This window comes from Pseudorasbora parva, chromosome 21 (genome assembly GCF_024679245.1).
Source record: "Pseudorasbora parva isolate DD20220531a chromosome 21, ASM2467924v1, whole genome shotgun sequence".
Lineage (NCBI taxonomy): Eukaryota > Metazoa > Chordata > Actinopteri > Cypriniformes > Gobionidae > Pseudorasbora > Pseudorasbora parva.
In genome coordinates, this window is record NC_090192.1 from 32,219,859 (window position 1) to 32,236,064 (window position 16,206).

The 16,206-nt window shown below is 36.5% G+C and overlaps 1 protein-coding gene across 2 annotated transcripts; it reads right to left on the reverse strand.

The window, feature by feature from the left end:
- Window positions 1–667: 667 nt before the first annotated feature.
- On the reverse strand, window positions 668–14,573 carry gprc5c (G protein-coupled receptor, class C, group 5, member C). Of its 2 annotated transcripts, XM_067430478.1 has the most exons (6): window positions 14,239–14,573; window positions 9,465–10,521; window positions 4,532–4,629; window positions 4,217–4,339; window positions 3,192–3,235; window positions 668–2,242 (listed from the first exon to the last, which is right to left on the reverse strand). In XM_067430478.1, the coding sequence occupies exons 2-5, from the start codon at window positions 10,507–10,509 to the stop codon at window positions 3,230–3,232; spliced, it is 1,272 nt and encodes a 423-aa protein (XP_067286579.1). In that variant the 5' UTR covers window positions 10,510–10,521; window positions 14,239–14,573; the 3' UTR covers window positions 668–2,242; window positions 3,192–3,229. The 2 variants fall into 2 exon arrangements, with proteins under 2 accessions (XP_067286579.1, XP_067286578.1); XM_067430477.1 differs by lacking the exon at window positions 3,192–3,235 and having other exon boundaries at window positions 676–2,242; window positions 14,239–14,571.
- Window positions 14,574–16,206: the final 1,633 nt, after the last annotated feature.

Consider the following 16,206-nt stretch of genomic DNA (forward strand, 5'->3'; position numbering starts at 1 on the left):
ACGGGCTGCAGGGGAGACATTCAAGCAGGCAGCCGGGGTGAACTTGTCTACACCAATGAAGGTGATCAGAGACAGTTGAGAAACTGCAGAGGCGTCCTAAATCATGTTTCATACCATAAAACCGAGAAGATTTGTTTTTATAGTGAATTTAGCTCAGTTGGCTCCTGTTATCTCACCAGGATGAAATGTAAGACAGATTCTGGTGAATCGTTGAATATAAACAGAATGTAGGGAAGGGAAGTTAAAGGGCTAGTTCAACCAAAAATGAAAAAGTATACCCGTATATTACAATGTACAATCATGTTTTGAACAACACAAAATTGGACCCTATTGTGGAGGCTGAGATGCATTTATAACATGCATTGATAACAGCCTATAAAATTATTTGGTGGCACATTTGCATTGGTAAATATTCATTTTGTGGTACATATTTTTGTGAATAGTTACTGGAATAGAAAACCACTGGTAATGATATGCAAAAACTTTCCTGCTAACTCATTAAGTTGTAGAAAGAACATTCCGTGAAGCTTGATTTGCAACCTCACTTTCTGAGAAGTCTGCATTACTGGACGAGGGAGTCACCCAAAGATCCACTCAATTGTTCAGCATTGTTTTCCAAAGACTTTTATACACCTGCTGCACATACAAAGTCATATTGTTCAATTGCTCAGAGGTTTTTGCTTTGCCATGATGTCCAATGGCTGGCTGATTGCTGATATAATACAGATAATTGTCAGGATTCTACGATGAATAGAACGTTCAACATTACAGCATTTACTTCAAATAGATTACAAATGTCTTTACTAACATATTTGATTAATTTAATGCATCCTTGTTGAATAATAGGATTCATTTCTTTACTTTACTGACCTCAATATTTTGAACAATAGTCCTCTATAAATCTGCCTCGGTCCAACAACTATTGCATAATTTAATTACCAAATAAATGTAACTGTAATCAGTTAAAGTTTTTGAGTAAAAATAATAAAAAATAGTTACTTATGAAAATGTTAATGATTTCAAAGGGGGTTACATCTGAATATTTCTGTAAAAAGCAAGGATATGTTCATTATATGTTAATAATATCATGTTTTTTTTGTGCCTGTTTTTGATGTATAAGATTATGCCTCCTGCCATTTCAAGACCATTTAGTAAAGCAATGTTGTTTCTTTTCTTTTTTTATTGGTTCTCTTTGAATTTACTAATTCACGTATACCAATTACATCAATCCAAGCCTGAGTGGTAAAAATGCATTCCAGTGCTGGAAAATAATCAGTTACATCACTTTAATAAAGTAATTGTAGTTACACTACTTATTACATTTTAAATCGGGTAACTTGTAATCTGTAACCTATTACATTTCCAAAGTAACCTTACCAACACTGGTAATGGCTGTCTTTAACAACTCTCCGTAGCTCAAGCTGACGTTGAGAAACTTATCAGTAGCATCTATGTAAATGTCTTAACTTGTTACAGGTCAAATTTTCCATACAACCAACTTCCCTTTGGGAAGTAATCCGATGATGTCCCTGTGAACAGGACATACGTGCAATCAGTCTCACAGTGACATTCTCAGAATTTCAAATTGAGTTTTCCACATGGTAAGATGTCTGTAACTACAGCAAGATAGATATGTTAATAAATATCCCTTCAAACCCAATTTCCCATTCAGTGAAATCTTTATATATACAGCAGAACAATTATAAAGATATTCTGTTCAGATTGATTGTAATGATATTTGTACATTGACAATAAATACAAAGAAAACAGTCATTAGTCCAGCTGCTGCACCAAAATTAATTAAGATAGCACATTATATTTTATACACGTAAATTAAGGTTTATGCATATGTATGGTGTCCATTGTTTACAGTGCCAGCGCACGTTTATTTTACAGTCCTTTGCTGGTCTGTGCTTTCTTATTAAACACAGCTGGTATAGCATTGCAGTAGTCTATACAATCATTAGTACAACTAATCTTTTTTACTGTCCCATGCACAAACAAGCCATACTGTACAATTTCATGTCTTCAATGGTTCAATAAGGTTGAGATTTTTTTTTAGTTGAGCAAACAAAAAATGGTTTCTCAGTTACTCTGAGTTCATGAACGTTGGTCTATGCAGTCGACCACAGCGATGAAAAACCAAAAAACAGATCTTAATTTAGAAACACCAGGAAGAAAAAAAACAAAAAACAAAATCAGCTGTGGTGTCAGATCACTGGGGTCTTCTGCTGAAATTTCCCTACAGTGAGAAACATGAAACATTAGATTACATTTCTGGATCAACTAAACACAAATAACATGATTAGGACTTAATTACAATCAAACTTATTATCAAATAATAATTGTGGTAATATATTTTATAATGCACTAAATATAACAAATAATAATGTGTGTAAAAGTGTAATTTTGTAACAGTGACAGAAAGAGAAAACATGTAGAAATAGACCTTAATCAGGGTAGTGCCATATAGTTTTATAGGAATGAAAACGAGGGATAGAAGGAACAATGCGTTCAATGGATTGTACAACATACATTGTTCAGCGGACGAAACGCCTTTCTGAAAAAAGCTTTCAGTAGACAAAGACGATGTTTTCATGAAAGATTTTTTAAGTAAAAGCAGAAAACTTGTTATGCACTTTGGCCATTCATTTACACGACAGCGGCGTTTTGGGGGCCTGAAAATGCTTTTAAAAGTCCTCGCTTTTCATCTTCATGTTAACAACAAACATGCGAATTAATGAAACCATTGACAACACGCATATTACATATTCAGTCTACACTGATCATGCATAACATTATGACCACCTTCTTAATATTGTGTTGGTCCTCCTATGTTACTTGCTACTTAATATATCCCACTCATTAACAGGTGCCGTGATGAAGAGATAATCAAGTGTTATTCACTTCATCTGTCGGTGGTCATAATGTTATAGCTGATCAGTGTATTTAGCTTTTCTATGTTGCCAACTAACAATACCGTTATCATCTAAACACCCCGAAACTCCATAAAATAGTTTTGAAGGTTGTGAGTTATGAACCATGATATGATCTACGACCTGTAAAAAATGTATGGCAACTAACCAGATTAAGGTCTATAAGAGAGTACACAGATACCTCATATGACAGATGTGAGAAAAACAGTAATTAAAAGATTTTTTTTTCAAAGAAGGAAAAGACAGAAAACATACAGTTTAGTTTATTAGATTTGATTCCTCCTTCCACACCCTCATACCTTACAAAAAATGAAAACGATAATAATTAACGACACAAACAAAACAAACAAATGTCTTAAAATGGGCTTTAAATTCCTCCATCCCAGACAGAAGGCTACAGTGTCACCAAGTGCATTCTAGGAATGAAAGCAGATCTTGAAAGAATGAATGACAAGGCAAAGAGGGAGAAGAATTCCCCAGACATGTTTAATTGAGAATGACGATAAAGTGAGAGGCAAGACCCAGAAATCTGAGAAGAAAGGACAGAGTCTGTTTTCTTCACCAAAGTGAAAAATGTTGAAGGATGTTTTGTGTGGGCGTTGATGAGCTTCATTGTAAAACTATTTTAAAATCTGTCATTTTAATGTTTGAACAGCTTGACAAACTTTTGATGTTTAAAAGCCACAAAAACATCTTTCATTTGGGTTTGCCACTTATTCCAAATTAATGTAAATATAATCATTTTTATTTGTATTTATACACAGAGGTGGAAAGTATAGCAACGTATTTTTACTTTGTTACTGTACATACATTGTTCAAGTATCTGTACTTTAGAGTATTTTTATTTTGGGAAACTTTCTTCTCTACATTCCAAAGCATGATATTTTTAATTTTTAGTTTAGATTTTTTAGTTTAGATTTTAATTTTTAAAATCATCCATCGTTATTTTGAACCGAAGAAATCATCACCTGCTCCGAGAAGAAATAGCGATGTCTGATTCGTAAACAAGCTGATTCTTTTCAAGAAAAGAAATGCTGATTATTTTCTGTTCCTATCTGAATTATTCATGCATTGGACTGGTTGAACTTAAAACCCTTACAAAGCTGAATGACACTTTATAGTCCATTGGATTAGTACGAACAGAAAAAAATGCTGTTTAAACGTCAGTGGGCCAGTATGCATGAATGCTGAAAAAGGAGGAAGGCAGGTGAAAGTGAAAGGGTGATAGACTGGAGAGACCCAAGCAAACAAACACAGTAGCACTAATGCTCTCCACATACATTTGTATATAGCCTTCTCATATCGTCAACGTGTGTTGAGGGGCTGGCTTGACCGCTCTGGTCTCTGGGCGGAGTGCCTATGGATGCTCGTGGAATTACATTGTCATACGACTCCCCGTGTTGCTACAGCCGAAAACACAGTCCAAATAGACATGGCAGGTGAACACACAAATGCACAAAAACATTCAGGTTTACAACACTGAAAGCAGACGTGGATCTGTTTGTATTTGTAGCTCTCTTTTATATTTTGTTTGTGAACAGGGATCACAAGGCTTGTATGCATAGTCAAATCAGTAGTAAAATATGTGCACTCACATTCCCCACTCCTTTGGTGATGATGGCCAGTTCTGTGGGCTGATATATACTTCGGAGTTGGCCGTTATAGCCGCCGTATGGGGACACAGGCTTATTACCTGAGAAAACAATATTAAAACAAAGATGTTAAATGTTTGGACTTGTGAATACACCCTTACATTACATAGACAATAACTCAGGAAACAAAATGGCAAAGCTGCTATATGTGAATAGATAATATAACATATACAAATATACTAAATAAACATGCTAAAAAGGTATAATTATATATATGCATATTTGTGTAATATTTGAAAAGTATATATACTGTTCAAAAGTTTGGGGTCAGTGAGTTTTTTTAATGAGTCTTATTTAGCAAAGATTAATTATATTGACCAAAAGATATAATGTTACTCAATATTTCAAATAAATGCTATTCTTTGAACTGTTGATCAAAAATTTGAATTTAAAAAAAAATAATTCTCCAAAAAAATATTAAGCAGCACAACAGTTTTTCAACATTGATAATAATAAGAAATGTTAAATATGAATTGATTTCTGAAGGATCATGTGACACTGAAGCATGTAGTGATGCTGATTTTCATCACCTGAATAAATTGCATTTTAAAATCTATTCAAATATAAAACGGTTATTGTAATAGTAATATTGTATTGTGTATATATTGTGTTGTGTATATACACACACACAATATTTACACACACAATACAGCTCATGTTAGCTGTCCTCCTTAAAGTACCAGTACTAATAAAAGTCCATATCATAGCGTTTGTAATAGCAGGGTATTTACTTTTCTAGTACCGGTATATCGTGCAACACTCGCCCATATTGATAGGATAGCATCTTGCAGTTGATGTGGATTTGTGGGATGCACATCCAGGGCATGAAGCTCCTGTTCCACCACATCCCAAAGATGCTCTATTGGGTTGAGATCTGGTGACTGTGGGGGCCATTTTAGTACAGTGAACTCATTGTCCTGTTCAAGAAACCAATTTGAAATGATTCGAGCTTTGTGACATGGTGCATTATTCTGCTGGAAGTAGCCATCAGAGGATGGGTACATGGTGGTCATAAAGGGATGGACATGGTCAGAAACAATGCTCAGGTAGGCCGTGGCATTTAAACGATATCCAATTGGCCCTAAGGGGCCTAAAGTGTGCAAGAAAACATTTCCCACACCATTACACCACCACCACCAGCCTGCACAGTGGTAACAAGACATGATGGATCCATGTTCTCCTTCTGTTTACGCCAAAAATTCTACCAAATTCTGACTCTACTATCTGAATGTCTCAACAGAAATCGAGAACCAGAAGAAATCAAACAAGGCAACATTTTTCCGGTCTTCAACTGTCCAATTTTGGTGAGCTTGTGCAAATTGTAGCCTCTTTTTCCTATTTTTAGTGGAGATGAGTGGTACCCGGTGGGGTCTTCTTCTGTTGTAGCCCATCCGCCTCTAGGTTGTGCATGTTGTGGCTTCACAATTGCTTTGCTGCATACCTCGGTTGTAACGAGTGGTTATTTCAGTAAAAGTTGCTCTTCTATCAGCTTGAATCAGTCGGCCCATTCTCCTCTGGCCTATAGCATCAACAAGGCATTTTTGCCCACAGGACTGCTGCATACTGGTTTTTCCCTTTTCACACCATTCTTTGTATACCCTAGGAATGGTTGAGCATGAAAATCCCAGTAACTGAGCAGATTGTGAAATACTCAGACCGTCTGGCACCAACAACCATGCCATTCTCAAAATTGCTTAAATCACCTTTTTCCCATTCTGACATTCAGTTTGGAGTTCAGGAGATTGTCTTGACCAGGACACACCCCTAAATACATTGAAGCAACTGCCATGTGATTGGTTGATTAGATAATTGCATTAATGAGAAATTGAACAGGTGTTCCTAATAATCCTTTAGGTGAGTATATGTATGTATGTATGTATGTATAAATATGTATATGTATATATATATATATATATATATATATATATATATATCTGGTTCTTGATATATATACACACACATATATATATCTGGTTCTCGATATATATATACACACACACACACACACACACACACTTGTTTTTATAACGGCATGTAGTACACATACTCTTTATTCACTTATTTTGGAGAACAAGCCAAAATAAAATAATGTTATGTTTTAATAACCTACAGATATATGCCTTTTCTGAACAAATATCAAGTTATCTTAGACTCCAGACTTGTGCATTTATAAAGCACATGACTCACTTTGGTTTGATAAGGTTGCACTGATGCAGTGGGGCAGAAATGTCCTCTTGCTCTGTGAAATACTGATGATATTGTTGCCACGCCTCAGTCTCCGTGGAGACATGCTAATGCAAACACATGCTTCAGGGTCTCTAGATAGGAGCTGTGTGATATTGACTCATGCTAGGGGTGGGAGAGGTCTTCTATTTTGCTCTGTGTATTCATTTACTAGTGAGATACAATTCCTGAACTTCCCAACCCTCCCTGTTCAATACAAACAGAAGCATTCCTTTTTCATCACAAAACCACAGATGATATGCAAATATTGACGAACATAAGGAAATGTTTGGTACGTCATTGAGATAATTCAATATATGAAACTGTTCTGTGAATCCGTTAATGGTTGAGTAAGCAGAGTTGATATTGTTGATTTACAATAGAAGGGTTTGACACAGCTTTGAACGCAGAAACGCATGGAAACTCTTAGCTACCTGGGTTCAAATTCATGGACATCAAAAGGCAACAAAGATGTTTGCATATTTGACCAGAGGAAACATGCAGGTGCAAAAACAGAGAAACAGACCGAGAGTGAGAAGACAGGGGCAGAGGGGAGGAGAAAGAGGAAGAGAAGATGGATGAACAGCATGTTCAGTGCGGTGCCATCAGATATTAGAGAGTGGATTCAAACATCAGCATATCAAATTCAGTGGTGTAAGCAGCAGTTATTGTGAAATTCAGTCCGGTTTCCAGCATGTTCTGCAGCTTTGTCCTCTCTCAAAGTCACACGTTCACTGTCCTCTTTGTGTTAACACACACAGACATATTGTGTTTCTGAATTATATAATTGTCAGTTTTAGTTTAATTTGTAAACACTGCATGGAGCCTTTGAATCAGCACAAAGTAGAGATGTAACGTTACATGGCATTACACAGAGTCAAAGAAGTTTTACACTGTGTCTACACCTAACACAGTGTAGACACAGAGTTGGATCCATAAACAATAATAATTGTTACTAATAATGTTGGGAATTGAGAACGCTTTCTTTAAAATACTTGGAATGATCAACGGAAGGATTTTCAGGTCCAATTCTAAAATGTCCTACGATATTATGTGAAACGTGAACACAGACACTTTTAGCTGTAAAGGCCTGATTTCAGACATTTGTTCTGTTCTGAAATTTGTCAGAACATAACCCATAATGCAACAATTATACTAGCGTTTCCACAAGAGGCACTGTAGTGGGTGTAAACTGTCTGCTATTGTCAGTTTTTTTTCTTAAAGGCCAACTACAGTAATTCCACGCTGATGAGATAGTTGCATTTACTATCTGAATACTGCTAATGAATTTAAAAGCTGCACAGACATGTAAAGATAATATAACACCCTCGAGTTCTAAGGATTGCATCTGTCAAATGCATATTTCTACACTGTAAAAAAAAGAGGTCTCCAATTGAAAATGCTCTAGTGACTGATCACATCTAAATTTTTCGTCGTATTAAAATTGCATTAATTTACAGAATTTCAATTCGGCCAACGAAAAAAATTATATGTGATCAGTCATTGGAAACTTTCAATTGGAGACATTTTTTTTTCCACAGTGTATTGGAAACATTAAAGAACCTGATCACAAATAAAAACATTATATATAACAGCATATTAAAAGGATTTCTGAAGAATCATTTGACACTGAAGACTGGAGTAATGATGCTGAAAATACAGTTTTGCCATCAAATGAATAAAATTACATTATTAAAATGTATTAAGAGTAAAAAAAAGTGTTTTTATTTAACTGTATTCCTTGGCTTGAACCCCAAAATTTGGAACGGTAGTATACACATTTTAGCAGATGCAGATAGCCAAAAATATTATAAAGAAAAACAAAAAAAGATTGAAAAATACCTAATATTTCACCCGTTTAAAAACCCTCAATAAATAAATTAAATAGATTTACAGTAGAAAATGTTATATCTTAGCCTAGAAAACTAGACGCACCCTAGCGGCAGCAAATTTAATTTGCCCGCAAGTGTCGTCTAGGAACTCTCAATACCTAAGCTGTGTTCCTCAAAATCTGGATGGCCCAATCACATCGTGTATAGAGTCGGCGGGCGGGGCCATAATGACGACGGCCGTGTTGCGTTTGCGTGCTTCTAGTAAACACAGAAACTGGCAAACGGCGGCGATCTTTCGAATCAGCTTTGACAGCGACTCTGGAAGACTTGGAGTTAAGCTTTTCTCTGAGAAAAGAACGGCACTGAAGTCATTCTTAAAAAGGGAAGATGTGTTCGTAGTATAGCCGACCGGATACGGCGAATGTTTAATCAGTCAGCGAGCTCTGCTTCCCCTTTCGTTGCTCTGGTTGGTGTAGCGCTATCCTATCGTGTTCAGAGGGAGTTTGAAAGACAACCGTTTATCCCGCCCCTCAGATTGAGCCCTGTCAATGGTGAGTTTCCAGACCAAACATCTTGATGTGGGTCTGGCTTGTCAGGCTAGTTATATCTAGCAACAAAAGCCTTTCTGTTATATGGTTCCAATATCAGCCTAATCAGACCAATGCTGATAAAAACACGCTGATATTATCTGATATAATGATATCACTACAGAAATATTATGGATCCCTAATAAAAACTAGCTTGTAAAGTTTATTAACTTTAAAGCAAAGATCATAAAGTTAAGAAGAATACAAAATAAAAACTCAAAAGCTTGCATTTACCTGTGTTGGGCTCATCCATAGAGAAGGCCTTATTCTCCATATATATACTCTGTGAGCTTTGCTCCTTCAGAATGGTCTCGTATCCTCTGCTGGGGTACAGGTCTTCCTCAACAGCTGCCTCTTCATCTGCCTCACTCAGGCTACACACCGCCGGCATAGTTTGGAGCAGCAGAAACACCCATGCATTTGACACCAGTGCTATAGCCAGTGTGGGGTCATCCCATGTCGGCCCACCATACTTCAAGTTCCCGTATAGGTACATGACAATCCACGCAACCCAGATGCCCACCGAAATCAGTCCTGTGACCAGGATGAGGGCTCCATCTTTGCGCCAACGCTTGTGCTTCCCTGCCAATATGGGTAAAGATGCCACCACAACCGCCAATAGTAGATTTAGAACGTATATGAGGGCCATGACAAAATCCTTGTTGTCAATGTTACAGGGAATAGCAAAGGCAGGAGCAACGGTTCCGTTAATGTTATTTGGGGATCGTACAATTGTAATAACAAGCCATTCTGTGTTGATGACAACTTCCACCAGCCAGAGTCCAAGAGCGCCCAAGCACCAAACCCAACCTCTGGGCCCCGAGTTCCTCCTGGCTAGTATGTTCAACCTCACGGCTTGCATCAGAAGGCACGAGAAGCACCCGGCAAACAACACACCGAACAGAAAACGGCGTGACGCGCACGTGGAGAAGTTCCTCCCGACGATAAATGCGAACGTGAGGGCGAACAGTCCAAACGTAAAGATCAGGAACATGGCGTGAATCCCCAACGAGCTGCGCCACTTCCTGTCAGTGATGAAGGGAAGGCTGGCTAGCAGCACGATCAGAAGGATCAGGGTGGCCACCAAACCAGCGGCTGCGAATGCCTCCACCACAATACCCCAGACAGCATTCAGGTCACACAGATTGAAATACAACGAGTCCACATTATCTCCACAGCCTTTGGGGGCCAGAATCTGTGCCTGTGATCCAGGAAGAATACATAGAGCAATGAAGAGAAGAAAATGAAAACATTGGGGTTTGGAAGTGAGGTGATCCATGGTTTCCAGCACCTAAGATCAGACAAGAGAGAAAAGGAAGAATGAGCACGCAGCAATTAAGAGTTACTGAAGACAGCGAGTGACTTTGACTCAAAATCCTCCCCTTACACATGGAGGGTGGGAGTGACAACGTCAAAATCATAATAAGATCACATCACAGCCATTTAAACGTCACTCACAGGTTCATGTTACTCTAAATGTGCGGCCAGCCCTTGCCATCAGGTTGGATCTCTAAAGGCGTGGTCTCACTAGACTTTGAGCATTCAAAATTACATCACACATTGCGATAAATATAGGATTATATAACTTAAATGATGATTTAAGTTACACTACCATTCAAATTTACTCAGTAAGATTTAAAAAAAAAAAAGAAATTACTCAGCAAGGGCAATAAAGACTATGTTTCAAAAGTTTCCATTTCAAATGAATGCTGCTATTTTGAATGTTCTATATACATCAAACAATCCTGTAAAAAAAGATCAATGTTTAGTACACAAAAATATTAAGCAGCACAACTGTTATAAACATTGATAATAAGGAGAAATATTTATTATTATTAAGAAGCAAATCAGCATACTAGAATGATTTCTGAAGTCTGGATTAATGATACTGAAAAAAATCAGCTTTTCCATCACAGGTATACATTGCATTTTAAAATATAATACAATGGAAAACTGTAATTGTAATAATGTCACAATATTACATTTTTTACTGTATTTTTGATACAGGTGCTTGTAGTGCATACTTTTTAAATAAATCATACTGACTTTAAACTTTTAAATGATACTGTATATAAACTGGTGTATTTTCTAGTTACAGATTTGTGCATTTTGTTACAATTCTATGCTCTCACTCATAAGCATCACTGTTGTTTAAAGAATATTTCTGCCTATTTGTAAAAAAAAAAAAAAAAAGACAAAAATGTTGGGTTGATCTTATAGTAGACTGAACCGTATGGCCGGACATCAATATGCTTAAAAGTCTTGTGTTCTTATGTTTATCCAATGTTTTCTTTAAAAAATACATTGTTGTGAATTCATATCTTTAATGGCATATGATGATCATTCACTTGATGGCATATGAACAGACTGATGCAAATCTCCACATCATTCTAAAGGTCCTCTGTTCATTTTGAATCTGACATGGCCAAAAAAGAGCCTGAACTAAGTCTGATTAAAATAGTGCAGGGGTGTCAAAGCTCGGTCCTGGAGGGCCACTGTCCTTAGAGTTTAGCTCAACACACCTGCCTGGAAGTTTAGTGTGCTAAGTAAGACCTTGGTTAGCTGGTTCAGGTGTGTTTAACTAGGGGTTTAAGCTCAAATCTGCAGGACAGTGGTCCTCCAGGAGCAGGATTGGACACAGCTGATCTAGTGTGAGAGCAGAGATTAATCATTAAGAGCAGGAATTTCCACACCTGGAGCTCATCTAGATCTGTCTGTTAATCATTAATGTATTTGAAAGAATATTGGCTGAATCCGAAATCACCCCCATATACCCTCAAATAGGGCACTATTTGAAGGGACAGCCATTTGTAGTGGTGTCCGAAATAGTAGACATGTTCAAGTGCACTTACGAAATCCTCGTTTTCATTCACTCCTTATGAATTATGACTAACATAGGAAAGGCGATTTCGGATTCAGCCATTGATTTTCTTAGTTCCACTTTCAAAACCTCAAACACATTGGCACATGTGGAACACATACTTTACACGTGGGAAATAAATGTGATCATATGTGGTGACATGTTGTCCACCTGTGAAATTCATAATATCAGTTTTTTTTTTATAGAGCTGCTAAGTTTGTTTATTTGTAAATGTATTTCTGCATGTCACATTTCAAGGATCTCTTGTATTATTTAACAGCTTAATTCAAGATGAATTAGAATGAAATGGGACCTTAAATGTTTTGTTGAAATGATCAGAGCTACCGTGGCAATAATATTCAGTACCCAAAACACATGAATCTTAATATTTTGTTTATAGCTTAAAGCCACAATATGTCATTTTTTTCACCGGTAGAGATCACTTATTAAAATCAAGGGTGTAACTTGATGATTTTGCAGAGCTTTAATTATTGTATGTGTCCAAACAGTTGTTTTACCTGTCTACATCACATAATATATTAAATCGTCTTTGGTATTTCCACTTTCCATGTTTTCTACAAAATAAAACAGAAATTGAGGGTAACACGGGTCCATGTCCTGGTTAAAATGGCTTATTTCTCTGGATTTAAACATTCTTGGAAACATTTTGGATAAAGTACACAAGTCAACAAAATATATAACATGGTTCTAGTGGTTTTTGGAGATTTTAATCAAAAAATCTTACATATTAACTTTAATTTGCAATTCCCTAATAGTCATTTTATAGTAAAATCTGTATTTAAAAACACCCACCTACGTTACATTATTATTTAAACAGGTTGTGTCTGTCACACTACACTTGATATCACTACAGGAACTGCTACAGTACAGTTTGTGCTTAACTAAAAGTCATTTTCATATCAGATTGATAAAGTGTAAGTACATATATATATATGTGTATGTATTTGATTCTTGCCCTGGAAAAACTCTAGTTTTCTCTACAACATTAGCACAGGCATAAAAGGTAACTGAATTGAAGTTCCAGCACTGGATTAAAGTTGTTGATCAAAGTGTGTTACGTTTCACATATTCAACCATAAATGTTAATGATGTGCCAATTAAACATTCATTCATACATTTAAGTCTTTTAAATCAGCACGCCATTGAGGATGAGTATTTATATCTTCACTTGTAGCTCTTTAACCTCAAAATAATATAAACAGTTAATTCACATATAAAGATTAAACAATTCTGCTGTGTTAAGACAAAGATAAAAATGCCACAATGAGCAAAGATACTACAAGAAGACTAATTAGCATGTTATAATGTATCATTGTATTATAATTGCTTTTTAATTGTTCATTTTATGTAGTAGCACAACATGGCACAACATAAGCATTTTGATTATTTCCACATTTGTATATTTATGCAGTGTACAAATTAAAATATAGGCTAAACAAGACAAGGTCTTTGTGGTGTACTTTTGAAATATTTACGAAAAAAATATCAGGACGATGTCATATAGCTATTTATAATAAAGTGTCTAAATAATATGAAGAAACTAGTATAACTGATCCACAATATGCCAAGAAACATAAAATAATGATTTAACATGGACTTTTTCAGAAAAAAAAGGTTATGCATTTTGCTTGCTGCTAATTTAAAACGTTTTTTTTTTTTTTTTTTTTTTTTTGACATACAGCCGTTTGAGCCAATCACATCATTAAATCAGTTACAACGCACCAATCAGAGCGCAGCACAGTCAGGCATCGTGGCTGACAGACAGGGCGCCTCACCTGAGCAGGTGAACAAAGATTCTCTTCATTGCTTAAAATAGGCATAACGGGATTATTTGAGAAATCAAACAGAATTTGAGATGATTAGCATCCTCAACATCGTAGGAAAACATTTGCAACAACCCCCAAAACAATCGTGATATTTTCACCAACACATTTAAAAACAAACCAGAACAATATTCCCGTAGACTCAATGAAACTTATGCACGCCCAAAAACATAACCGATTATCCATAAGCCACAATAAATAACATGATTACATAAATCACACAACCCAATATTGTAAAAGTGGAAATCTGTTTACGATATCACATAGCCTACCCATGCACAGGACAATAATAAAATAAACTCACCTTTTGCAGTCAGACGTTGATACTATGTCGTTTCTCTGACTCTCTTCGGTATCTGAGCACAATCTACATGTTCATGCAAGTGCATGAAATAAATAAATAAGACATCGCGACGCCAAAATGTGGCAGAGGTACGGTATAAAACTTGGGGAAAAAACAATGTTCCCTTTGTATTCCAGGCAAACAAACCTTCAAAAAGCTTCAAGGATAGTCGAGGGCAAACACTTGGCGAGTTTTGATAGCTTTCAGCCGCCAATGATATGACTCAAACGCTCAGTTTCACTTGCGCGCGCACACTGAAGCTTGCGCGTCCCTCTCGAACTCGCCAGCACTCACAGTCGGGAAGACGGGAACGCGCCTGTTTTCACTATACCTCCTGGAAAAACTGAGGGGGGAAAGTATCACAGTGAGCACGTTATGGTGGAGATTAACGGCATGCGATTTTTTAATACATTTGCAAATATTTCAAACAAACTTCCTTCGTGCTGTCTTTGCAGAACTTTGAGGAAAATAGTGATTTTAATCCATTTTGGAATAAGGATGTAACATAAAATGTGGAAAAGGTGAAGCACCGTGATCTATCTATCTATCTATCTATCTATCTATCTATCTATCTATCTATCTATCTATCTATCTATCTATCTATCTATCTATCTATCTATCTATCTATCTATCTATCCATCCATCCATCCATCCATCCATCCATCCATCCGCCTGCCTGCACAGCACATTACAAGAGCCGTTACTAACTTTAGGATCAGACTGGTAATTTGAGGCCTTAAAGCTGCATAGTTTTGCTCTATCTACCCCAGCACCAGCCTACTCAGGTAGTAAATCCAACAATGGCTTTGTTTCTTTTTTCTTGGTTTCTTCTGGGCCTGAACACAGATGAAGGGACAATCTGAACTTTAAAAAGAATGGTTGCGAAATGAAGACACAGATCGATTCTACCCTTGCCCGTTTAAAATATCTCTCAAAAATATATGTTCAACACACTGTTTTTCTTAATTCTCTGTAATATCTATATTGATATTACAAATATATATATTAATGTTATCTACATTCTACATTTACACGAAGAAAAGTAACAGGTTCTAAACTTAATCCGGTGGGAATTATATTTTTAAATGCTTGTGCACATTGCCACCTAGTGGCAAATCATTAGGACATCTTTACCTATCCATTATCTCCTGCTTGTTTGACTGTTCACGAGGGAACACTACTCACATTTTCTTCAGATTCCTAATATTTGCCATATTCTCTGTGCAATATAGCCTATTTTCCTTGTGCAGTTCTCATTCTGTTTATTCCAGCAGCGACAGGAGATAATTCGAGCATTCTGGGGTCAAAAGCCTTGCTCAAGGGCATCCTCTTTCACACTTCTTTGTACAGTCTTGTATTTATTTAACTGAAGACAGCTGATTATACGATCTCAGATTTACACCATAATCGGCCTCTGTGCTATTGTCAAAGACTATAACCAGATGACCAGATATTTTTATGATATAGTCTACTCGGGGTAGAGAGCAGACTCATTGTTTCTTTTCCTGGAGGTGTTCTGCTCACATAACAGGATATAGTTATCGCACACTGTGTTTTCTTTCCTAGTTTGAAAAACAAAACAAAAAAAGATTAATAAAGTGAAAGAAACCTTAGCATGTATCACAACTGATTTTAAAGGCTGGAAATAGGACCGTTCGGGTAGGCCTATGTGCTTTTTTTTAAAGGACTCAAGACACATACATAGATCCTCATATTCATTTATTTTCCGATCGATATGATCAAAATACAACACCAGTTCATCAGTGCACATTAAGTTACACAACCAAAGGAAAGCTTGTGTGTCACGATAAAAACATGAACAACAAAGCAGCTCCTTTAAGGGAAAGAATCATGCAGTGCCACATGCCATTTTTTGGGGATATTTATTGTCATGCCACATTATACAGAAACACATGTGGCATCACCAAC